The 27316-nt window shown below is 34.1% G+C and overlaps 1 protein-coding gene across 1 annotated transcript in view; it reads left to right on the top strand.

Annotated features, from left to right (window-relative positions):
- Window positions 1-27316, top strand: part of MAN2A1 (mannosidase alpha class 2A member 1) — a 107144-nt gene that overhangs the window by 34182 nt on the left and 45646 nt on the right. Inside the window, exons 8-12 of the mRNA XM_017812722.1 lie at window positions 4741-4918; window positions 8901-9103; window positions 12648-12833; window positions 14014-14128; window positions 16809-16876. Of these exons, the coding sequence (XP_017668211.1) occupies window positions 4741-4918; window positions 8901-9103; window positions 12648-12833; window positions 14014-14128; window positions 16809-16876 (750 nt within the window). The remainder of the gene's footprint in view (window positions 1-4740; window positions 4919-8900; window positions 9104-12647; window positions 12834-14013; window positions 14129-16808; window positions 16877-27316) is intronic.

Here is a 27316-nt window from a genome sequence, read left to right as displayed (position 1 = left end):
TCCTTCTTCCGTGGGCTTTATATACTGAGGATGACATCACAAGTTATTAAATATCCCTTTGGTCCGTTGAGGTCAGTTGTCCTCACTGTGTACCCTTCCAACTCCTTGTGCACCCCGAGCCTGCTTGTTGGTGGGGCGGGGTGAGAAGCAGAAAAGCACTTGGCTCAGTGCAAGCCCTGCCCAGCAATAACTAAAACATCTAAAATATCAGTGCAGATCGAAATCACAGACCCATACCAGCTACTGTAAAATAAATTAACTCTACCCCAGTCAAAACCAGTACAAGTTCTTAAAAAAAGCTTGTATTAGGTAAATATTACCTATTACTTAATGTAGTGTTTGCTCCTCAGTTCAGAACATAATTGTCAGTGAAATTTGAAGGAAGGTTGTAGTTAAGAAGGATGAATTTTTTTTTTTCTTTTCTGTTCATGATACATGAGTCAATCTCTGAATGACAGGCAGAACAGTATCTGTTTAGTAGAACATAGTCATCTGGTTGTAGTCATGTTACTGGTTTACTGTAGTTTTTGTGAATTTTATGAGCAGTGGTCTGTCCCCTGCAAGTGGAACACTTCAGGCAGGAGCAGCATGGTATAGTATGCTGTAACTACAAACAGTGGCATATTTCCTAAATGGTATATCTTTGAAAAACGTGGCAATCTGTTGCCTAGGTTTTCTGAAGTGCACACCTTAAATGAATCTGAGTCCTATGTCTTACGTGTCTTATGATGGGAAATCCTATTAGCCTCAGTTTTAGTTTTCAAATAGAAACACTGTGTTGTTTTGCCACAGTCAAGAAGCAAGTTTATAGCTTCACAAAACTACTTTTCAGTTCTGGAAGGAGGCAGGGGAAATAAAAAAAAAAAAAAAGAAAAGAAAGGAAAACTAGAACTGCCAAAAGTTTTTCCAGTAAATGCTTGTATTCTATGGTCCTGTTACTATCTTTAGGCCTTCAAAATATCCCAAATTTCCAGAGTTAGAAATCTATTTAGGTGTTTACAATTGGTGCAAATTGCTGAATATAACAAATGTATTTAAGGGTAGCAGGGTGACTTTTTGGCTCTTGATGCTGAAGTTTTAAAGTGATGACAAAGTGATGATGCATTGGTTGTCTGCATGTCAAGTATGCATCTCCTTTTTTATGAGGATAAATTCTGAAAAGCATTATGAAAACTTCATCATTAAAATTCAATTACAAAATGTTATTGAAGATAAAGCCAAAATAAATCAGAATACATTACAATTGTCATATTTTAAAGTGGCAATTGGAGTGATAATAGGAAAAAGTAATTTAAAAAAAAAAAGAAATAAAAGCCAATGATGACAACAGAAAAGTAGAAGAATCATTATGACGCACTCAATGCTTTTAAAGCTCATATGTCTTTAAATCAAAGTTGTAGAAAGACAAATCTTGACTATGTATCTCAATTAACTGGGACAAATATTTTTGGAAGAGTAACAACTTCTTTAAAAAATACCTGAAACGTAGAGGCTATAAATAAAATGTAGAGTGTCTGCTTGGAATAGTTTTTTTAATGGTCTTGTTTTTTAATTAGATCTTATTTTATCCTTGCACTTCCTACATGCAACCTTTGTATAACAATCTAAATTAGATCTTGTAAAAGAAATGGTTCTTTCACGTGTCAAAGGATATCGAAGAATAAGATAAATGAGGCAGGTATGTAGTGAACATATGATCAAGTTGAAGAGGTTATCATCTCAATATGGTCTCTGAAACTTAATCTTTTGCATCAGCTTTTGGTAGATAAAAACAGTTTTGGCATCTAACAGAATTGAAACAGCAGTATGCTGGATGATGCCTAAGGGAAAAGTAAAACTTACACATGGTCTTTGAGTTGGAAACCTGGAGTATTTACATTTGGAACACTGAAACTGCACTTTTAGTGTCTATTTTCAAACAAATCCACTAAAACACAGGAAGTGATGTTTTGGTGGAGAATGCTAAAACATCACTTGTATTTTATGAAAATGTTGGAATACTGTAAACAGCCAAAAAACCTCATTGATCTGACCTCTGTAATAACACATTTTACAGTTGTTGTGATGAGGAGAGGTGTAATAAGTAATTGGAAAATCTATCTCTACATCATAAACTTTCCAAGGTTAAAGGTTTATAGAACACTAATTAATCTGTCCCTCATCTCTGATTGCTTTAAGACTGGAAAAATACAGGAGATCTACACGACATGGATTTGAAAAATGTTGATTAATTTAGAGACCAGGTTTAGATCACTGACTTTTCTTCAGTGTTAAAGATAAAATAAAATTAATAAAACCCAGACCTTGAATACTCATCTGGGACTGTTGCATTTGATTTCAATGCTATTATGGCCTTACATATACATTCAAGAGATGTTGAATTGAAAACTTCAGGCTAGTAATTGTTGGATTTTTCATTGGCTTGCCACTGAAGTTGTGACTTAGTAAGAAGGAATGAAGCAACAACCTAATGAAAAGCTTGTACTTGTTTAATTACACTTTGTAACAGCATTGCACTTGCCCTGATTTGCAACTGCATTCTTGTCCATATGTGTAAATGCTGAAGCTTTTCACACTAGAAATAAAAAATAGCTGTTGGGTTTTGCCTGCTTTTGGAAGCAGAGTTTGTTTTGGTGTATGTCTCTCTCTTCCATGTGTGGAAATAGGAAAGAATTTTTCTAGTTGCAAATTTTCTAATTGTCGAAGAGTGAGTCCCTAATGAGGCCATCAACACTGTCAAACATGTCACATAGGACTTGCTATAGCTGCTGCAAAATTTCTTGTGATTCCCACGGACTCTGGGTGACTATTGCTCCTCCTCCTTTGACGTAGGAAGAGGCAAAACCAGCCATATTGTTTTCATATGTATTTAGCTAAACACTTGAATTTTTTGCATTAAAAGAACACACTTGTGATACAAAGGGGTTTTATTTATTTGTGGAAGGTGTCAATCATTCAGTGATAATCTGAAAGCTTTAAAACAAGAAGTTCATCATCTCTGATCTCCTTTGTTTTTAGATTTTCACTCATGTAGGCAGGATAAACATATATCAAAATGTATCTAATGCTATTTCATGGGGGAATAGTAAGGGTAAAAAATTCATGGAACTCAGTGGAATATTTATTTTCCTGGAAGTATTTTTTGTCTTCACCAGATTCTCTCTGGGGCTTTCTTCTGACTCTTTCTCATTCCTTTCTGAAGTAAGAATTTAGGAAGTTATTTAAGAGAAACTTAACAGGATATATGAGGCATCTAATTTTTCTTTGGTGTTTTCGCAATTGAAATTGGTTTGCAATTGAAAGAAGATTGTGCTGCCCCCTTAAAAATTTCTAATAAGATAACTCACAGTTATGAGTAGAAAGGGAGAACAGCAATACTGATGAATTTTTGCAGTAGATTTGGAAATAAACTAGAGGAGGACTTGGAAGAGAGATGTCAAAGTCAAATGTCCTATTAACTGTAACTCGTATTTTTCAAGAGGCTCAAAAATAAAGTATAATTTTAACCATAGACTACACGTGGAAAATTTGAGTTAGACTGGTCTAGAAGAAAGCATTGTAAACTCTTGTGTTGTGCCAATTGTTCTGGTAGCTTTGCAGTTAGGAAGTTTTTGTGTTTAAATTTACAACATGTTCAAAGTCATGGAAAGTACTGATTCAAGAACAAATACTTAGTAATCTGAACTATAAATCAAATAATAGACGGGGAAGAGGGGGAAGCCACTTTTTGCCTAAATTCTAGTCTCAGTAGAACTCTGTAGATTCTTAACTAAATTTGATGTTGTGGCCCTTTTCTCCTTCCGAATACAGTCAAAATTTGTATTTATTCAGTATTTCTGTATTCTGATAAATAAGTAAGCCTTGACATGCTGTTAAAAGAAATATGAGTTTCAAATATATTGGAGTAGAATTTCTGCATAATATCTGCATAATATAGTAAATCTTCAAGGATATTGGTTGAAAGTTGATTTTGCTGGAGCATCTATAAAAAATACCTGTAGAAACAAAAAACTCACTGGAATCTGGATTTTGCTATTTTCTCTTTAAAACACTGTAATTTGTATTGCTGTTTTCTTAAATATATTAATAAAGTTTGTATTTCCTCAGAAAATTAGTTATGTAATTTTAATTAGAGGGGATCAGCATCTGAAGATGTTGATAATAATTGTAATTTGGAGGAGGAGGAGGGGAAATAGATATCAGACTCGTGACTTTTAATATATTGCTGCTTAATGACAGAACTGATAGTTTACCCATCCAATAGTTAGTAGGTGTTCCTCAGAGATTAATTTGTGGTCAGTTTTTCTGTCAAGGACATGAAGATATGAAGAAAAGTATCAAAGCAAATTATCAGAGGGGATGAGAAGAGCTTGCTTATTATTGTAAATAAGGGCTGGAGAGGATTAGGATTGTTATCTAAATATAAAGCAGGTAAACATAATTTGAACTGTAAGTTAGTTTTAGCACGGGAACAAGTTGATCCAAACTGCCCGACTGTTTGAGATGGAGCTTGATAAGCTTATTGAAGGATTTAATTAGCACAGTGTTTGCAACAATAGTAGGTTGAATATTCTCCCAGTGGGGAGGATTGCATCCAGCTTTTTATTACAAAAAGAGACTTTTGTATGTCTTGTTTAACGAGTCACCCTAATACACAACTTGATATCTAAGAATTGTTTTGCCAAATGCTGAATTTTCTTCTAGTTTCTGAATTGCTCTTTTCTTTTTTTCCTTCTCAAGGGCTTGGATTATTTTAGATCAATACAGAAAGAAGTCAAAGCTTTTCCGTACTAAAGTTCTGTTGGCTCCACTGGGGGATGATTTCCGCTATACTGAGAGCTCAGAATGGGATCAGCAGTACCAAAACTATCAGAAGCTGTTTGATTACATGAATTCTCATCCTGAGTGGCATGTTAAGGTAAACACAGCACATTTTCTGGTTGGTGGAGAAAACAGTATTTCCCGGTATTCTGAGATTCTTTATGGAAAAAAAAAATTGTAGTTGGATTTGGTTTTTTTTTTTCAACTATGACGTTTAAACAGCAGATTAATTTGCCTTTTTAGATTACATTTTTTACCTTTAGTACCTTCTCTACCCCCAAAACAAAAACTTTTCTATTAGTAATATCTGCTTGAAAACTAGAAATAATTCCCAAACTAGATTAATCTGGAGAAGAGCTATTAGGTTTGATTGTTTTCTTAGCACTCTTTGTTTTTTTCACAGGCTTCAGACATTGTTATCTAAGGGTATCAGGCTTTGTTACTTAAAACTGTTGCATTTTCTTTTTAGAATTTCAAGTGAATTTTGCTGCTTTATTTGGGTCATCTTGGTTTTATGGCCCAAAGCAAACAAACAAAAAAGTCCTAAGAGATGCCATTTCTGGCTCATGTTTTTGAAAATCCGAGACTGACCTGGCTACAGAAGGACTGAGTATACTAACACAATTATCAGATGAGATATCACCTTAAATCATTAATTATGTTTGAGTGTTAATACACACATTCATATATTCTAATGTGTAAGCTGATTGCTCTAGAGACTCCTTATTCTATAGATGTACTCAGACAACCTTTCTTCATCTTTCAGCATGGCAATAAGAAATAGGAGACCACAACCTTGGGGGTTTTTGAGTATCATGTTATTAGAGTGCACTATTGCTGCTTTCACATTTAGGCTTTTTAAACCCAGGTCTGGTATCATTCATCTGGTTTGTGCATGCATCTATTTTCCCTTATCTTTTCTGAGACCTCCCCTGATTCTTCTGTGTGTTTGAGCAGTGCCTGAAGTACGTTAGTTCTTTCTGTTGACTTCTGGATTTGTATTCTGCATATGAAAGAGGATTTACCTTATCTGAAAGCTGGATTTTGCATGTTACCTATGGGATGTGGGTGACATGATGTATGTGAATGCCTACTGCGTCTTAGTGGAGGGAGATAGACCTGGTCTATACTCCAAATTTTTTAAATCTAAAGCCCATCTTTTAAAACTAAAGCTTGCTGCTATTGCTAGCTTTACTCCTGTCAAAGATGGATGTACTGTGCAGGTAGTCACTCTTTGGATACTAACAGCAACATGCTTTCTGTAGTTCCTACTAATCTGGGCTGGATGATTTTGTCTCTGGGCAAAAACTGAAGGCTCTAGCTCTGAAGTCATTCTTTTAAAGACCACTCCTCTCCTGATACATCTGAAAGTTTCTTATTGTACAGGTTCTGCTAGTCCATTTTCAAGGACTCTAGCAGTCTACTTCGTTAGCCTCGGTGTGCCCATGTGGATGAGTGTCTTGGGAATCACATTAGCCCTTGTGACCCTCACAGAAGTACTCAACCCTTTTTCTGGTCCTTAATATCCAGACAAAATGATATGACATCCCCTGGGTCTGCCACTTCATACATAGAGTACTTTGATCAGCTGGAATACTATTAGTATTGGAATATTTCTCCTTTTCATTTTATTCAATTAGTTAGGGTTTTCTTATCTCTCTGGTTTTTTGGGGTGTTTTTGTGAGTTTTATTGTTTTCTTTTTTCTGTCTTGTGTGTTGTCTGTGGCTTGGGTTTTTTATGTTTGCATGTTTTTGTTTGTTTACTTGTTTTGTTCTAAACTGATGCAATTTATCCTTGAAGATATGAGTTTAAATGGAGAACTTTCACACTCTTCTGCACTTTCCCTAGTAGAATGTAACTCCACAGGCAAGTAACAGATCATGCTCAGCTTCGTAAGAACTGAGATTATATAGAAGAAGAGTTCACGTTTCTCCCTTAAGTGCTGAGATGTCTAGGATATTACTACTTACACAAGGGTCTGCCTACTCTGCCTTTCTGATCTTACGAGAGATTTACTGTTTCCGACAGCTCTTTAAGGTGTTTATCTAGTCGATATGTCTGTTAGTATTGAGATTCTTCTGCCAGCAGCTATTCTATAGTTCTAAAAGTATGTAGTGCACTGCTGTGAAAGATACCTATTTTGATCTTGGGGAGTTCAATCTCCCATTCTGAGATCTCCTTTACATCTATTATACGTAAATTAGGTTGAGTCTTTTTGTATGCCAGTAGAGGAATCTGCCACCTTATTTCACTGTTTCCATTCACCTGACTTTGATGCTTCCTCTGGTGAGGTTTTATTCCTCTGATGTAACGCAACCTACAGAATTGAGATCACCTGTGTCTGACTTCTCTTGATGCATTGATTTTGTTTCTCATTTTCTTCTGAATTCTACTTGTAGGTGCCTACGATAGTGATGGAAAAGACCAAGTGTGATAGAAGTGCCTGTTAAGGCAAGGTTTACTAATGATGGGACTTCTGGGCCAATATTTATCTTTCTCTGCTTTACTGCCATTTTAAGTGGCAAGTTCTCATGTTGTACCCATCTAACAGATAGTTGGATGTTCTGAATGATTTTGAAGTAAAACTGGTTTTTTTACGTGATGAGAAAGTATGTCTTTATTGTCACAGTGATAGTCCTTATATTCCAAGTCACTTTTAAAAGATTTTTCCCAAAAGCTTGGTTTTGGAGTTGTAATTGTAGCGTGCTACATTGTATGCTTGTTAAAAAAATAATAATAGGAAAAAAAGTGACTTGATATAAATTTGAGGTATTATCATTATAGTTGGTTATGAGGATACTTCCAGTAACGTGATCTTCAGTGCTGTTCCAGCTTTTATTAACTGTTTTTTTTCACTTTCATTCAAAATCCAGTTTGCCATCTATGCCTTCTATAACACTATCTTTCAATACTAGCAACACTGACATCAATCCCTTCCCCTTTTTTTTTTTCTTTTGTTCTCCTCAAAGTTGAGGGTACCATCTTTTGACCTGCCCTGCAAAGGTCTCCTATTACATTGTCTGAGTATTTTAAAAAATGAGCCGAAGACAGTGAATTTTTTTTTGTATTCTCACATGTTACATCTCTAAACACAATTTCTTTTTACATAGTTAAAAAAAAAACAAACCAAACCAAACAAGCTTCTGAAAGCAAATGCTAATTTTTTTTGATCAACACACATCTTGGGTTAAGCAAGATCTGGAGCATAAGAGAGTTAATTTTAAAAACACAGGATTAGAACAATTATACTCTTATTGCATTACCTTAAGTTTCTTAGTCCAGACAGCTACTTAGGTAATATTGGGTATTAGAGACTTACTTCAAAGACAAGAAAGAATGCTTCACTTATTTCTTGACAGTTAGCTGGTATTTTAGATACCTCTTTATCCTTAAAAAAAAAAAAAATAAAATTCCTATTTCATGAATCACAAAATAATTTTGGTTTGTGGTGACCTTTAAAGACCATCTAGTTCAACTGCCCTGCAATGAGTAGGGATATCTTCAATTATGCCAGATTTCTGAGAGTCACATCTAGTCCAACCTTTAATATTAGTTTCCAGGGTGGGGCATCCGTAACCTCTCTGGGCACCTTGAGTGTCTTTATATCTAGTCTGAATCTATCCTCTTCTAATTTAAAACCAGTACCTCTCGTCCTAGCACAAAAGGCCCTACTATCTTTCTTAAAAGATAGGCCTGCCCTTATCTTTCTTAAAAGTCCCCTTTCTGTACTGAAAGGCTGCAGTAAGGTCTCCCCAGAGCCTTGTCCTCTCCAGGCTGAACAACCTGAACTCTCTCAGCTTTTCCTCATAGGGAATTATTTTTGTGACTCTTTCTGGACCTGCTTCAATGAGTCCATCTCTTTCATGTACTGCATTGAAATGCTTTTGGAAGAGCTATCCAGCTTGTCTGAATAGTGTGCAGGGGAACTTTAAAGATCTTTAGATAGGATTTCTGCTATAATTCTGCTGGAAGAGTGGCGTATTTCTGAAACGTATATAAAACCAAGCATATGCATTCTCTTTGTATTTCTAAATAAAGAAAATGAAGCCTTGTTACAGTAATTTTAATTTCCATTCAGGCCCAGTTTGGAACTTTATCAGATTACTTCGAAGCTCTGCGTAAAGAAAGCAATTTGGATGAAAAGAGCAGCAATTCATTTTTTCCTGTTTTAAGTGGAGACTTCTTCACCTATGCAGACAGAGATCATCATTACTGGAGTGGATACTTTACATCACGACCCTTCTATAAACGCCTGGATAGAGTTATGGAATCCTACATACGGTAAATGCTGCTGTCCAGTACATTTGTAACATACTTCTTGACACACAGGAGAGATGAATTTGTGAGTACTTGTCGTGGTTTAATCCCAGCCAGCAACCAAACCCCAGCAGCCACTCTCTCACTCTCCCACCAGCGGGACTGGAGAGAGAATTGGAAGGGTAAAAGCTGGAAAACTCGTAGGTTGAGATACAAACAGTTTAATAGATAAAGCAGAAGCCACGCAGAGAAGCAAAGCAAAACAAGCAATTAATTCGCAGCTTCCTCTGTTAGGGCAGGTGTTCAGCCATGTCCAGGAGAGCAGCGCCCCATCATGTGTAAAAGTGACTTGAGAAGACAAACACCATTACTCCAAATGTCCTCCACTTCCTCCTCCCCACTTTATATACTGAGGATGGTGCCATATGGTCTGGAATATCCCTCTGGTCTTTCGGGATGACCTCTCCCAGCTGTGTCTCTTCCCAAATTCTCATGCCAGTGTGGCAGTATGAGAAGCAGATAAGGCCTTGGCTCTGTGTAAGTCCTGCTCAATAATAACAAAAATATCTCTGTATTAATCAACCCTGTGTTCAGCACAAATTGAAAACACAGCCCCCACACCAGGCACTGGGAAGAAAATTAACTCTGCCCCAGGCAAAACCAGCACCATACTCTAAATCTGTTGGACAGATGGAGAAGTGATTTTGAAATGCACTGTTTAAGTTTACTTACAGTAAGGATAGCCTAAATGGCCCTAAATGCAGGTCTTGGTACAAGGATTTGTTGGTATATCTGTTTTATTAGTAAATTCACAGAAATGCAATGGTATTTTTTCCTTCCAAACAAATAAGTTGTTCTCAAATACTACTGAAGTGATCAGCAAGTCCTGATTCCAACCTTGTGATTAATTTTTCCATAGTATTTTTTGGCTACTTTGAGTATATGTATATATCTGTGGGGGAATGAACCATGAACAGGTTCATGTGTGTGTATTCTTTACCAAGAAAAAATGCTTTTGAGTTCCAGCAATGTCAGAATTAAGTAGTATTTCACTGCTACTTAATAGCCAAAAAATAATGTTCAGCCTCAGAGCCTAATATGATAACTACCCATTTAAGCAACAAAAGAGTTGGTTTTTTAGGTTTTTCCTGTTTATAAAAAAGTTTCAGGTTTATGTATTAAAGAAATACATGTAAGCTTAAGTAATTTGTAATGGAGATTGACATAATTGCTGATGTGAGATATAATTGATTTTTTAATCTTAGATGAGAGATGGATGAAGTAGTTTAAAGGGTGATAAAGTCAATGACCGAACGTTTGTTTAAAGTAATGGAAAGATAGGAAGAACAACAGCATAGTTGAGGACAAGTTAGGAACACATTCTGTGTTATTCTTTAGTGATGTAAGCAGGGGAAAATTACAGTGATTCTGCAGAAAAACCGATTGTTAAAGTAATTCAGAAGCAGGACAAATGCTGCAGTGATACTTCTAACTGTACAGATGAATAGAAAATACTACATCTTAGAGTTCAGAAATTCTTGGAAAAATTATTTATTTAGGTTGGATGTAAACTGGGCCTAAAGGTAATGTAGTGTAGGCTTTGAGCAACTAGCGATGCAGATTTTGATCTATTTGCAGTGTCCTATCAGAAAGAGATAGTGAAAAATTACAGCAAAGTGGAAAACTCGTGGAAACTATTTTAGGTGATCTGCAGTAGTTTGAAATAGAGGTGAGAAAATCTAGACCTAATACAGCTTTTATGGAAAGGTATTCCAGAGATGCTTACTTTTGAGTTGAAGTGTTTGCTAATACAGTGTCATATTTCTAGCTGTCTACCATCTTTGACCATTGTAATGTTTAGAATAATATTGAGACCTGAAAGGAAAATTCTGCATCTGAGAGTCTTCCCCATTAATAGAAAGTAAAATTGAATCCATGTGGATGGTGGAGAGGGAAATCTAACCTGCATTTTGATTTACGTTCTCCTCTTTACAGCTACAGTTAGGTCAGGGTTTAGGGGCTAACTCAGATTTTTTTTAAAAAAGGTAAAATGCTTTCAGACAGGATCTATTCACTGGATAAGTGTGCATCTGATGCCTTTTGTTTTTTTTCAACTAAAATATTTTCATTTTTCTTTCAAGTTAAGCTGCAGTAGAACAAAGTAGGAGGGATGCATAGATGTAGGAATTTATACTAAGCAACAGTTAAATTACTGTGATTAAACTCAAGTGTGCTAGTAATTTAAAAAAAAGAATTATAGCTTTCTATCACCTTGATTTTGTGTATAGTGTCTGAACAATTACCTAACCTGTAAGAGCAAAATCTCATCCTATTCCTCAAATATTGACAATATGGAAATGGATTAGGGTGTTACATTTACAGTGCACATTTCAGTTTAGTTGGGTATGTGCTAGTTGCAGTTTTTACATAATTATCACCTATGTGTTGCATAAAGACAAAGAGACTAAACTGAATCCAAAGGTATTTTTCATGTTAACTATTCATATCAATACATAGTCTGAAAAATAGTTGAGTATGTTTGTTAAATTTGTTGTTGTACGTAGTTTAAAACTGAACACGTGCACTCACTGGCAGCTTGGGTAAATGTAAAAGTTAATGTATTTTCCTTTTTTATTTTTTATTTTATTTACATGCTTAGAAGTTAGTATTTCAAAAACATATGTTATTTTTCTTTACTTGCTTTTTATAACATCAACTTGTATTGTATTTGTTTCTTCAAATGCTTGAGAAACCTTAATTAATCTTAAATAAATTTTGAAAAGGAATCTGACATATCAGATGTACAAAAATAGAACTGCAACATTTGAGGAAAAGAAGATAGGAAAAAAGTTAACAGATGTTTTCCTAGAATTTCTGCAGCCGTTTTTGTTAGTGAAATTTTCATAATGACTGGAAATTATGGGGATATTTTTTGTAAAATAAATTTAGATTCTCATAAAGCAAGTGAGAATTTAGTGGTAATATTTTAATGCTAGGCTTTTGCATCAGATGTAGAAGAGAAGGGCTCTGAATTCTATGCAGTCTAAGGGTTTTTGAATCCAGTGTTATCACCATTCAGGTGAATGTATAGTGAACAGGTGCCTGAACTGCTTAAGTCCTTAGAATAATTTAGTTTGCTTAAAGTGCAAATGGCAGAATAGATATTAGCTACTGTTGTACAGATTAATATATTTATTTAAGACAATTTTATTTGATTAATAAGTTGCTTTTAAAATGGAAATTGTATGTTTTCTCTAAGGCAGACTATCCATACTGTGATATTTTAAGGCCAAATCTTTATACCTCACACATTTGTGAAAATGGTATGTTAGTTTGTACTGTCAGATTTTTATTTTAAAGGTCTGTTTTCCATCGCAGAAGCCTTGCAGGAAGCTACTGTATGAAGCTAGAAACAGGCTGAAATGTGCAAGATCAAGATTTTTTAAAGAGCTCTTGGAACTATGCATGAGGAAAGACATGAAACATCTGTTTATTCTTTGGGTAAAATGTGTGTTGCTTTTTACTTTTTAACACTATATAAATACTTGATTATTCTCTGCAATTCCAGGGCAGCTGAAATTCTCTACTCCTTGGCTTTGGTACAGTCCAGTAAATCTGAGAAGATGAGTGTGTTTCCTTCAGTGAATAACTATAAATTACTGGCAGAAGCCAGGAGGAACCTTGGACTCTTTCAGCATCATGACGCTATTACAGGAACAGCCAAAGATTGGGTAGTTGTGGATTATGGCACTAGGTAATTTATTATAAATATATAAACTTAATTTCCGTTTGCTTTTTTGGAACAGAACTGTTTATTTCAGAGATACAGATTTGATATAGTAACATACTCAGTACTGAGAGTGTAGTGGTGCTCTGCATGAGAAGTGGATCTGATTCCCCATGCTCTTCATTTATTTTAATTCTCTAAGTAGGAATTCGATATCCAAATTTTTTGAGGTTTCACAAGAAGCTAGATAGATGCAATACTGAGATTTCTTTAATTACAGCTGTTATTTTTTGCAGTAACTGTTATATAGGAGATTATTTTTGTCTTTCTTAAACAGTGATCAAGAGATAAGCTAATTTAAGCATATATTCCTTGGAAAATCCCACACCCTCTAATTTACCTTCCTTCAATATGGGAAATCTTTTTGATATAGACAATTTTCTACTTAACTTATCTGGTTTTGTTTACTGTTGTTGTAGCTAGTGGGTAGTTGCTGTCTCAGGACTGACAAATTATTCTGTTAACTGCTTCATAGAATTTTTTTAAGAAGATTGTGTGATATATGGGTTTGTGTGTATGTACATGCTTTATTTATGGGTTTGTTCAGAAAATTGTTACGTATTGGAATGTTAATAACTAGGAAATTTGATTGATTGAGGTAGATGAGGGTAGACAGTTGATAGTACAACATGTTCATTAATTAAATCATTGTTTTAAATACATCTAAAATACTCCTTATTTTAATCTATTTCGTGACAAGTGTTTTTAAATTTCATAAATTTTTAGTCTATTGAAGGATAGGTGTAATCAAAGTCAATCTTGACTTTGTGACCATCATCTCAGGCTTGTCTCCACTACAGAAACTGGAAATCAAACATAATCACAAACTTTCATAAGATTAGCATTTTGAAAACGTACTTGAAAAAGTATTCTAAGGGTATACCTTTTATAGTATAACAGCCGTTAGATCTACTTCACTTTCACTATGCAAGGCAGGAATGTACTGAAATTCTGAATGTTTCTGCTTTTTTTAGTCTCGTCACCCATTACAACTAGCTGTTCTTATTTCGTGCTATATTGATATTAAAAAGTACATTTGCTTTTCTACAACTCATATTGTTGAGTTCTTTAATATTTTTAAATTTTGGTGTTACCACATTGAATAAAAGCAACTCAAAACTAATTAAGACTTTAAATGTTTTAACAGGCTTTTTCATTCAATAATGAACTTGAAAAAAGTGATAATTGACTCTGCTCATATTCTTGTCCTAAAGGATAAAAGTGCTTATAGTTATGATGCATCAACCCCATTCCTGAAGATGGTGAGCTGTCTTTCTTGATTTTTTCTGAAAATTAAAAGTGATGTCTGTCTTTTCAATACAGTCAGTTTGAGTGACCTGGAAAAGTCAGAACTAAATTTGCGGCTAATCCCTTCTCAAAAATTTTCTTCTTATCACTGTTCATATTAATTGAAAGTATTAGAAAGTAAAAAGCAAACATTTCAGCAGTTATTGCTGAAAAAAAGCCCACACATCTAAAGCAAAGGGTCTTAGTTTGTTCCACTTTGTGAATTAGATAGTAAAACCAGGTGTTCTAATTTTCTTGTGGGCATAAATTTGTTGATGACTTAGATGATATGCATATGTCAGTGAATATATAATGGTAGACAGTCCTGTAATTTGACTTGTAACTTAAAAAATATGGGAAGAAGAAAATTTCCATCCCAAACAGAAGCCTAAGCTGAATTTGCGAGACAAAACCTTGTTTTTTTTTTTTGCCTTAGCCGAAATTATTTGAAGCAGGGAAACAGGAATGTTCAATGAAATGGATCATAAAGTCAGCAACGTTTCCCCATTTCTCATTTTGAGACCTGTTTTACAGTGAAGAGCACCTTGACAAAACATGTTCTTGAATTACTCTTCCAGTCATATGTATATATAAAAAAATTGCTAAAATAATTCTTTATACTTTTTGTGAGTTTTATACAAATATATATGTATATATATGAATGCTGCATGTGTGTGCTATTTGGGTGTGTGCCAGAAATACATCATTTTTCTCCTATTTGGAAAGGCTACCAAATTGAATGTGCACCTTCATAAAGTAAAAATATTTTGAAGTCATTCATGGAATGAAGTTTTTACTTCTACTCTGAATTATATTGGAGGATGTCATGATGTTACATTTTACTAAACTTTCTTTGTTCCTGTTCTTTATGAGTCTGGATTAATACCACTGCATTGTAGAAGTACTAATTGCTGTTTAAATTGTATATTGCCTAGGAGCATACTAAGTCAAACCTATCATTACCACTGTGAAAGCAGAAATTAAAATAAAAGTTCTTATTTCAATGAATTTATTATATATATATAAAATATAAAAAATAAGGAGATTACAGAAGTAGATTATGATTTATCTGTATGACAAACAGTATCTGCAACATATCATAAATCTAATATCTCTGCAGGACATCAGATATCACAACTAAAGCTTTTTAATGTGGGATTTGTAGACTTCTAACTTCAGTATATTTACAAGAGCCTTTGCAAACCTTGAGCAAGTAGAAAGTTCAAAGGCACTTGTTTTACAGTACAGAATCATGGTATTCGGTGGCCGATGGAAGCTGACATCAAGAATTGCTCACAGATGGGCAGTCAGAATGAATGTGAAGAGAGCTGAGAAAGACAAATGATGAAGACTTTAAGATTGAAAATGGATGTTGTTTTTGAGGGGTGAAGAAGATATAAAAACATAGAGGAACAGAGCGCGGGACTGTAGCAGCAGCATTCCAGCAGGTAGTAGGTACAACCAGAAGAAAGTTTTCCTTCTTGAAGCCCAGAAAAAAGGAAGCTGTAAATAAGATATGATGAAAGGACTCCAGAATGACACTACTTGTACTTTTCCTACTATTCTTAATTGTTAGTTACATGCAAAAGCATGTCACAGTTTTCTTAGTTGATGACTTAGTATTTTTTACTTCATGTGTTAAGTTTTACAGACTCTACATTAGTAAAAAAATGAAAACTAGATGGTTTGGAAGGCAGTACACTGAAAAAGAGATTCCAGAACTACCCAACCAATAGGATGAGATCTAAACTGTACAAGTAAAGCTGTGCAACTATTGCACCATTCCTGTACATTAGTCTTATTTCTTTAAGTGCAGAAAGAAAATTTTCATGTAAGTGACAATAGTTGGATTTGAAAAACATAATTTTGAGGATGTTTTGAGAAACTGAGAACTTTGCACTTCAGTTTCAAAGTCTGTAGTGGTCAGCATTGTATGAACTAAAAGGAATGCATTGTTCATCAACAGCTTGGCTGTTCTCTTACTTAGACTAATGCAACAGTGTCAGCAATGTCTTGTCTCTACCTTTTCTCGGTGGAAATGAGCCCTGGGTCAGGTTGCGTTTAAGAAAAGAGAGAAGCCAGTGAAAAGTAAGATCTCAGTATTGTGAAATAATTCTTCACATAATTTATATCACATAAAAATCTTACCACACCTCAAATTATGGGGTTTTTTTGAAATTTTTCTCTAGGTACAATATAAGGCAACAACAAGAGCTGATAGAAGACTAGACAGTGAATCCTGGTGATAAATACACAGCAGTGTGGTGTTTCAGGGTCAATTTATAGCAAGGGAAAGTTAATAAAAATGTATGATAAGTATTTGCAAAATTTGAAAGAAGTTGGTGATTATGAAGTCTTGTATGCAAAAATGAAAAAAACGGGTAAAAATTTTATACTGGCATCTAATAAGGCATTTAATAAAAACAAGTGTTTCTCAATGAATGGGCCAAATTGAGCCTCTTTCTTTTGTCAATCTGAAATACTTATTTTATGAAGTGTAGGGGTCTATCATCCTGAGTAATGTGCTAAAACAGGCTTTGGTTAGTGGTATTGTTAACATGGTTTTCTACTTCACAAAATTCATAAAGTAGAGAAAGTTCCTATATTATCCATTTAAATGTATTCAAAAGCAAATTCAAAGATGTTCTCTTGTAGGATGATGTTCAGGCCTCCCAAGATTCTTTGCCACACAAGACAGTTATGAAGCTGACATTGCAACCAAGGTAAATAATTTACGTATTACTTAGTGTCTAAGATTCTTTTAGCAATGTATGCGTTTTCATTACCTAGTAAGTAGCTTTTATACCATTTCCTTTTTTTTTTTCCTTTCAATTTTCACTCAAAGTAGAACTAGAAGTTAAAAAAAAGTAGTCTGGGATATTATGCTAATACTGTTATGTCTAATTGAAAGAGGACACAGCATGCTAAAATATAGGCATTTCTCACATACCACATCTGAAGCAAGTATTCTGTTTCTGTGTGATTTTAGAACATTGTAATACTAAATAAATTATGCTTGAGAGAAGCAGTAGAGAATTCTAACTGAACAGAATTTCAGGTGCTGCAATTAGCATTGGGAGCAAAACCTTTTTTAGATAAGGCCTCAAAATCACAATTTCTAAATACTATATTGTCTTAAGAATTCAAGTAAAAGGTAAACTAGGACAATGTCTTCTCTTAACTCCAACTTTCCACTGTTTAAGAAGGCTTTCTTTTTAACTTCTATGTAGTTGTAGAGTATTCGGTTGAAACTGACATTCAGTTGTTCCCATGAACACTCAGTATCCTACCTGAAATAGCTTACACATCCATTAAAAGTTGACTAATCCTAATGAAGTGAATAAGACCTATGGGTATGAGAGCTGCTGTGTGTAAATCAAGTAATACATGGTTTTTGCTCATAGAATGGAAGATTTAAGATTCATTTAAAAAGCAGTGAATGCTATTTTTGCTGATGTTGGTATTTAATATCTCTAGTTCTAGCAAGTGACAAGCTAATAAGACTTGCCTAATTCATGAAGGTGTCTGACTATTCAGCAGAATAACTGCTACTGTTAAAAAGTTCTAATTAAGTCTTTGAAAAGTGAGTGAAGTTTAGTCCTTGTGAGCTTTTGGACAAAGCTGTCTTCAGTCCTTCGACACTGAATGTACATAATGTGTTTTAATATAGGCTTTTCTCTAGAGCATGCTATTTTTTAAGTAGGAACTTTTACTCTCTTATTGGAGTGTTAAGATAGATACTAATAAATTGTCTTAATGTTATCCAAAACGGCCAAGGACTCAGGTGCTTAGATATTTATTTAACTAAAATATTTCAACATTTTCAAAATTATCCCCTCATGTTTCTTCACTGTTAGAGGATTGTATATATAGTATATAAACACTTGTCTGGAGGGAAGTTATAATTTAGACTTTCTTTGCTGTTTGAGGATAGCTTTATTGCTTTTGCTCTCCTTGCCTAGGTTAGCTGTTGAAATATTCCCTGTGCCCCTTTCACCCCCTGATATGCCTTTTGTTGGCATCCACTGTTCCACTTATTTCTCTGCATAATATACTGAGTAAGTTTTTCCCTTTTTGGTGTTTATTCATTTCAAGCATTTTCTTTTTCTTTTTCTTTTTTTTTTTTAAAAACTCTTAGTTGTGCATTACATAGATATTCATGACATCAAAATTAATATTACTGTAGCAACCTTTTGCTATTGTTCTATAAACTGGTCCTAACTTACTGAGAAGATAACAGTGATAGAAAATTGCTAATTTTACCTTGTCTGATAATGTGAAGGTACCATATAGACTTATAAGATGTGGTTGATGTTCCAAGGACTCTGCAGTCAGAAATATGGGAGATAGAATAAAGAGAGTAAATAAGTGAGGGAGAAGGGGTAGAGAAATATTGTAAGAGAATATTGATATTGCTGACTAAAATCCTGTTTCTTTTTGTAGTGATTTCCATTTTGGCAACACTTAAAAAATAATGCTTAAGTGTACACTACTTCATGCTTTCTTTGTTGTTGAAATTTTTATTTGAATATCTTGTTTGTTAAACTGTTTTCGCTTATAAAAATGAGCTTAGTCTTTTTGGGCTTCTAACTTTATCTCTGGTTGTAGTCTGAATCTCCACTAGCATTGTTACCATTGGGAAAAGTTGTATGTAAGCTGACACAGTAACATTTGGTTAAATCTAGTGTGTGATTATTATGACTGTGCATCTGAGATTTTTAGTAGAATTTTGTGTGAAATGTTAATTTCAGTAGAAACATAAAATCAACTCAATAAATCTATAATTAAGGATTACGGCACTTAAACTTCAAAGTCTGAGGCTTGTAAGAGAGAAACTGATTTTTCATTTAAAGTTTTGAAGCATCAGCAGATTGAAAATACTGATTTTCATTAAGACTATTATTTGCTTATCTTCTGTTCATAGTAGTCTTTATTGTTCATGTCTCTATAATCAAATCTCTAGATTTCTGTCTGCTAGTGTGTTCTAATATATCATTATATGGGATAGAAATTAAATCAATGTAACTGTCAAGATGTTACTTTTCTTTAATTGGCTATTTAGCTTTTAGTACTTTTGCATTTCCGTCTCAAGACTTTTGAAAATAGCTTTATTGTAAACTGGTTATTCTTATAAGAGTTTGGTTCATATTGCCTACAATTTTAAAATCTGATTAATTACTCAATCGTTTTTTTTTCTTCTTATTTTACTAGTTGCAAATATAACCTGCTTTTCTCTGAGAAAGTAGTTGGTAGTATGTTTTTGTGTCTTTCATCAAACCTTCCTTTTCGGTGGTTTTTATTTAAGTGTTCTCTTCACTGCTCATGAAAGTTGTAGTCAGTAGTGAAAACCGATCTGACAGGCTGTACAGGAGACTTAGTAAAACTTGATTACATGGAAAAAAAGAAAACAGGAAAAGACCTATCTTTCAGTATTTATTGTTCTAGTGTTAGATATCTCCATATTGTGTGTGTAGCTGAGAAGTATCTTTGAAACTATTTCTAAGTAGGTGCCATTTGTAATATATTTGGTATTGTTTCTGCCCTCACCTGGGCATCTCTTCTCTGTAGTGCTTTGTTGCCTTATTTTTATGAACCCATAGTTTTATTTAAAAAGTAATGTGTTAATTTCAATTAAATAGGTATGCAGAGTATTTTAAATCTTACTGTTACTCCATCACCTTAGAACAACTAGGTGGTCTTCTGATATGGCTTTTGAATACTGAAATTATAGAGTCTTTAATTACGCTACATCCCTTTCAACTCCTAAATGAAGTTGCACGCTTTTTAAAAAATTGTTACTTCCATCTGAAAAACAAAGCTTTCCACGTCTAGCTAGATGTGGAACTACTTCTGTCTTGTTTTGAAATTTGAAATTACTGCATGTCTTGGAGAAAAAGCCCATGAGTGAGCTGATAAATTGGTTGCTGGTTCATCCTTCTGTGAGTGCCCAGTCCTTTAGTATAATTATAGTTTTTCAGAAGTAGTCTGCCAGAGGTCATACTTCCCAAATGGCAAAAGACTTGCACTCACTGGACTTGGCAGGCTGGGGTGTGTTTGAATGTCTTGTTGTCCCATTTGGGCTGTTAGTAGCAGATGAAGGATACGTTGACAGTGTGAATGGGAGGATTTTTTAGCCTTTCCTTTTAGTTCTATCTACATTGTTTCCTGGAGGCAGCATTGCAGGGGAGTGTGATACACACCCAAATGACTGTTTGGACCAGCTTGAATTTTCTAGTAGTATCATTTGGCACAACATGGTGAACCTGGGAGTGAGAAGACCTAACAATAGCAATCATGCTTTTTATTTTTTTTTCTCCACGTTTTCTTTTAACTTTTGAACCTTTGTGTACCTGGCCAGGAAGTCTCAGTACTGAGCTCCACTGTGCTCTACAGGCATGGTGTAAGGCATCCTAACCAAACTGAAGATACTGTGATATTGAAAGATTTCTAAAAATCATTGATCCAGGATTATTTTTAGTGCTAAACCAACAATTCTAATAATTTTCCCACAAATAACTTCTGTCAGCTAATCTGAGAGAAACATTATGATATATCTTTCTATTCAGGCTACTTTAATAGCTTAGCAGACACAATTTCCACTAGTTGAAATATTTAGGTTACCTAGGGGGTTATTTATGAGGAGGATGCACTATAATCAATTATTTCTTCAAAGATCTGTTAAAGCACCAAGCAGTTTATTGATATCCACCTTATAAAAGAAAGTTTCTTGTTTTCAGATAGAGGATACAAAATCAGCTGGGCTATTGTCCTTACTTCAGTATCTATGAGCAGGTTTTGTCATAAGATTGTAGTTAATAAAGTTTTGGCATAGATTGTTTCTAACCTCTTAGGTCCAAAATTTGTGATCTTTTTTTGAGAAAGAAAATCCTGATTTACCTCCAAGATTTTCCAAGTTGCTTATCTTTTAAAAAGTTCACTTGACGGAGGTGGAGTACCCACTGCTTTCTCAACACAGCACTACAATATAGAAATTAAAGCTATGTTATTAAGCTTAATGCGTGATAAAGAATAATGCACAAAAATTCTTGACAGAGCACTGTGTATGTTGTTGTATTTGGTTGGATAATGACAGCAAGAATAACTTTTCTGAGAAGGAAGCTTTGTTGGTGTGATATACCATAACTGTGTCTTTCTGAGCTTAGGAAGTGACTGGACTGGGGTAATACTCTCATTTGGCAACTTTAAGTTTGGTGGTGGGGTTTTTTTTGGTTTTCTGGTTTTTTGACCTGTGTTGCCCTTGTTAGTACAATCAATCTAAACTTAAGTTACAAGGAGAGGACCCTCCAACAGCATTTGGCAGTTTAATAAGGTACATTTTAATTATCTTTTATGCTTGCATGATTTCTGTAACATATGTATTCCCAGCTGTATTCTGAAACAGCTGGAAGAAAAAAGAGTTGAATTGTCAGTGAGGGAAAAAAAAGGTTTAGAAAAAACAAGAAAGAATACAGTAACATTTAAGATGAGTTCAGAAATATTTGTGGCAACTTGTACATTTTTAATATGCACACTTGTTCCCTAGAAGGAAAAAAAATAAGCCAACAAATGAACCCTAACCTAACAAATATTTTTAGTTTTTTATTGGGTGAAATAGGGATGGCAATATGCACAACCTTATTATGTTTTTGTTAAAGTGAAATGTCTGTATTCATGTTTTTAAGGAAGGTGGACAGGATGAATATTCATTCAGTCAAGCCTTAACACTCTCTGCTTCTGTTGTGCTTAATTAAGCACTTGTATTAAACACACATTTAATACAAATGTTCAAGAAGTTAAAAAATTAGAAAACACTTTGAAAATTATATGTGAAGAGCCTTCACTTTTAGTTTCCAGTATTCTGACTGCTTAGATTAAATACAACCTAATGTTTTTTTTTTAAATTACTTTAAAGTGTAACTCTTGATGTTCAGCTGCCTGATCAGTTTTCTAGATTTCAGGTGACTTGTTACTGCCATGAGCACGTTCTGTTTGTAGTGAACTCAAGGTCATTTTAACTGAATCGGATGAGTATTTAAAAAGCATTCTCCTTGATTTTTGTTAAGGAAGAGCTGTTGCAAAGCCAGTTAAATGCTTGGCTAACACAGAATAATCCAGACTGTGTCTGACTCTAGAAACATCAGTTAATGTGAACTTGAAATAAATATTTCAGTAAAAAACCATTCTGGTAAAAGTGGTGACTTCAAAATAAACAAAACCTAAACCATGATACATGATACATTCATTCTGTTTTATAGGTGGAAATTAGCTGTGCAACTGTCTTTATGACCAAAACTGGCACACTCTCCATTGACAGTGTCTAATGGGACAGGAAGTGAGGGGTATGGAAGAGTTTACAGCACACTGATCTCTTTATTTCCACTCTTTTTTCTATAAGGTCACAACAGTTTTTTCAGAGGTTTCCTTATGTACTGGGCGAGTTTTCTACTTTTTGTGTTAGCTATACTACCTGCAGGCTTATCTCAGAACTGACTCCAGGCCCTGGTATTTGTCATCTCTCTAAAAGATTATCTGTGAACCCTAAAAACGAAACAACAAATAAGCTAGGAGATGAACGCCTGTTTTGATGTGAGGGATAGCTCTTTAAAACTGAACTGTGGTACATTTTTTGAGTTATATAAATTTTCATTAAGAAAAAGAAAAAAAGTAGCTTTAATTTGCAATTAATTGTTCTCCAGAGTTTTTTGTGGAATGAATTTTTGAATGTTATGCTTCTAAATTCAAGTTATTCCAAAAGTTATTACATTTCAAACTTTTAATCATTACTTCTTCAGTGGATAAAAATTCTTATAAATCAAACTTTTTTCAGTTTTTGGTCTGTCTTATTGTTGATGAACCAATGGCAGTCTGTTCTAAATATTTTTGTTTACGAACTATCTTTGCCATTGCAAAATTAAACCACTAAATAAGTTCATAGTTTGTAGGATTTGTAGAATCTTTGAAGTTCTTCAAAACTGCACAACTTTTTGATTTTCATTTCAGTGCACAGAATATCAGCATTTTTTGTTGGGGTTTGCAGTACCCGTGCAGTCAGATTGTGAAGGTGTTTGATGCTTCAGTTATTATAAAAATTATAACAGTAAAATGAAATACAACAATTAGGTCTTATAAGAAATTTCTGGTTTTCTTTGAGAACACTGTAATGAAAGTGTCATATGAAAGACAGAAGAAATAGATAAACTATACATACTTTAGGGGAAGGAAAAAACCCCTGTTTTCAGAAAACAAAGTGATCATTATGAGGGAATATGCTAGTGAATGACTGAATAGAACTGAAAGATCTGCATTATATGCATGTACTTGTTGAAGCAGTTTTGGAAGTAGGATATACACATTTTCCGTATATTAGTACATTTGTGTATTTTTTTTTTTTCCAGACACTGACCCCTTCAGCCTTTTACTTTGAGGCAATATTGTAGTTAGTCCAAGACTATCAAGGCACAGACTGAAGTGATATGGAATACTTAAAAGTCTTTCTGCTCTTCTGAACCAGATTTTTTTTCCCTTCTAAATGCAGATTTATAAAGCCTGCACTACAAGAGGAACAAGGAAAGGATTTTAGTGAAGGTACTTCCTGATCCTGAAAAAGTCAGGGGGCTTCAAGCCCATCTTGGACCTCAGAACATCTCACAGCTTTGTGGTAAAAGACAAATTTAAAATAGTGCCTTTGGGCTTAATCCTTTTATCCTTAACTGGAGAGTAGTTATGTGCTCCAGATTAGGATATGTGTGCCACTACAATCCATCTAAATCATATAGGAAGTATATGTATCTGGCATATGTAATAGGTACATAACATTTAAAAGTCTTGTCTTAGGTTGATGTTGATATTTTTGTGTTCTCAAAATTTGTAGTTCTTGCTGTGCTGTTGTCTGTTTATTGTGAATGCTGTTTTCTTGAGGGTGTTCCATGGTTTGTTCTTGAGAAAGACATACAAAGTTCCTGTTTCCTGTGAGAATGGAGGGTTGGATTATGTGTCTGTCGTCTGCCTAATTCTGTGCCTTTTGCATGAGCAATGGATATTATAAAGATTTATCTGTAGAGTTATAAAAAAAGAGAATTCATAGAAATGCATGTGTGTGAGTTCTCTCCCCTTCATTAATGAGCCTAAAATTCAGCTTTGGGTTTGTCACTAGGAAGGGTAATCCTGGAGTGATTCTGAAATGTCAAACTAAGATAATGGAACTTTTTTTAAGTACAGGATCATGTTTTTATTTATTTGTATCTTAATCCAAACTGTCAGCCACAATGGCTTTTAGAAAGAATATTTAATTTTACCATAGCTCCATTTCTAAACTACATGCTTAACTTGTTCTTCAAATAGTGTTATAATCATAGCATTATTTTACGTTGTGTTAGTCTCTACTGAATTCTTGTGAATTTACTTATTTATTAATAGTATCTCTTTTTTATTTCTTGATGTCACCAGTTGGATATTGAAATGAAGAGCTGATCTGTGGATAATAGATTCTGTTTCCACTGTTTTCTACCTTATGAAAGCAGCACAAATTTATATTGTGTACCTGTAGTTTCAGGTTGAGATTACCTTCCTACTAATTCTTCTGCATGATATTTTTCATAAATTGCAAAAGATGTCTTATTAGGAAGATGAAAAAAGATTTTAGTATTCTTCATATTTGATAATATTTGATTATATGTATTCAAGATTAATATTCTACTCTATAATATACATTTTAATTGGATTACAATTTGCTCCTTAGATGTAAATTGACTTTTTTTTTCTTGCTACATCTGTGACAGTATTGGTGAATGAAAAAACTTATCTGAATGTGATGCAGAGGAACATATTAGCATTATTTATTTTATCCAGTTAGGTAAGCTGATAAATCTCTTCAAACTTTATCCAGTTAATGAAAAGCCTCTTGGGAAGCTATTGGGATCTTCTTTTGGGGATAAACTGCTTTACTCTAGATAGAGACTAAGTAGAGAGCTCTAAGCTTAATTTGATTTTTATTAAACCACACATACTCCCATTCCCCCAAATTTCATGTTTACATCTGACACTATATCTGAGAGTGTAGCTCTTGACTCATAAGTTTTCCCTCATAAAAGACTTCTCATAAAATGTCTTGGATTGTATAGTTATAAATCATAATGTTTTCAGTATCTACTGTATCTCAACAGCTGGTTGCCTAGCTATTTTTTAAATTTTCATTGATAAATGTTGGATATCACATATTATTCAAATTATATAATTTGGTATCTGAGTAGGGGGGAATTTTTTTTGTGCAAAGCGAGGCCAAATACAAGCAAGGAATTCTTTAGGTCAGATAATAAAGTCACAAGTTGTTTCCTTTTCTGTCAGTCATGCTAATAGAGTAATCATAAATAGATTATAAATTTGAAGTCATACTGGGAGCAAACACTCTATATAGGATTAGTATTTAAAACGATCTTAGTAAACCGGAGACATTATTTTGTAGTCAGAGAATGAAATGAAGCAGGCAAGTGGAAGAATAATGTGTTGACTAATCAAATAGACAGTACTGATGCAGAAGAAGACTAGGCATTCCAGAAGTTCAGACTGAGAGTGTTACTTGTATGGTATCAAAAGCAATTTTGCTTTTGGGTGATTGGAATGGAAATATTCTGTGTAAAATACAGCTGAAATAGTGTGCTATACTCAAGAGTGATGAAGAATGAAAAAAAGTATCTAGTTTTTGAAAACATACTTTAAGAGATGAGACTTGAAAGGTGAACAGGAAATGATTACTAATTCAAAGAAAGCAACCAAAGAGATGTTGAAAAAGCATAATCTGTTTAGTTTGAAAAGACTGATAATAAAGAAGATAAATACATACAGGTTTGTTAGAAAGAGTTGTATTATAGTTGCCATGGAAAAAATGAAGACATACTTGGAGAAAATGTTGTTTAAAGTAACTAAAAATATAATTGTATATTAACAAAACTGGTTCTTGAGCTGTAAAACATTATAATCAGTTTTGGATATTTTCAAGAACAGTGATTGCAGCATTTGTCAAAGTTTATCCTACTGAATTCTCATTTTGGTTGAGGTCAAGCTACAGCAACCTTCTAGTCCAGTGGTTTTTTTGTTAGTACCTAGATTTTAATTCCTTTCTTCAATTTAGTCTTGAGAGTGATAGCAAAATAGGATACTTTGTTGTACCTAGCATGACCTAAGATTATAGACTAGTCTGTTTGGTACNTTCTGCTTGACCAAGTGGAATAAAAGAGAAAAGTGGATTGGTTTAAGGTAGGCAAGACCTTCCTGTGATCTGAAGTGTTGCCTGATGTTTATATGAAAACTCATTGCTCTAATAAGAGAACATCTCTGCTTTGAGTTGCTGTCCCTAATGCACAAGCACAACAGTTTATACTCCGTTTGTCATACAGGCCAATGGAATTTCCATTTTAGGATAAAAAGGTTTTTTTCCTCTGTTTTTTTTCCAAGTGACAAATGTTATTTTGTCACTTGGCAGACCTACTATTATAGAGTAATGCTTGTGGGGTTTTGTGGAGGGGTTTGTTGTTTGTAGGTTTTATTTTCACTACTGTGGGAAGGTAGATTTCTGATGATGTGAAGATTATGGAGTAGTGTAATAACTATGTAGATTAACAGAAACAGATCAATTCTCTATAGGATTGCAAAGGGTCAAGAAATTTCCTAATACTGGAAAATCCTTCATTTTTACTCTACCTCTCCACATTCCTCCATCTCCCTGTCTCCCAGAAGTTCTTTTTCTGTAAATTAGTTGGTATGGCTTGACATGGAAGTGTATTTCCCTTTTTGGAAAAAAAAACCCACAAAAACCTCTGATGCAGAATGATTCCATCTAATGGGTATTACTGATTTTGTTCCCTTTCAGAATAAGAACTAGGAAGAAAATAATTTCTCTGCTATTGGAAAAGTATCCATGCGTATCTCTTCAAAAATACATTAAAAATTCCTCAGGGGATTGTGGACTTTTTATGGCAAAATTAGCTGACACATTGATTTAGATGCTTTTTGTTTCCTTCTTTTTCGTAGGGTTTGCCTCTATTAAAAGAAGATTGTGGGCCAGATGTCACTGATAATAGTGCAAGGTGCACAGAGAAATAGAGTTCAGTGTTTCGAATAGCATTATAAAATATAATAAAAAATACATTATAAGAAAAGTATAATTT

The sequence above is a fragment of the Lepidothrix coronata genome, unplaced genomic scaffold, assembly GCF_001604755.1.
Source record: "Lepidothrix coronata isolate B3197 unplaced genomic scaffold, Lepidothrix_coronata-1.0 Scaffold37, whole genome shotgun sequence".
NCBI classification, from domain to species: Eukaryota; Metazoa; Chordata; class Aves; order Passeriformes; family Pipridae; genus Lepidothrix; species Lepidothrix coronata.
This window is presented reverse-complemented; position numbering and strand designations above follow the sequence as displayed.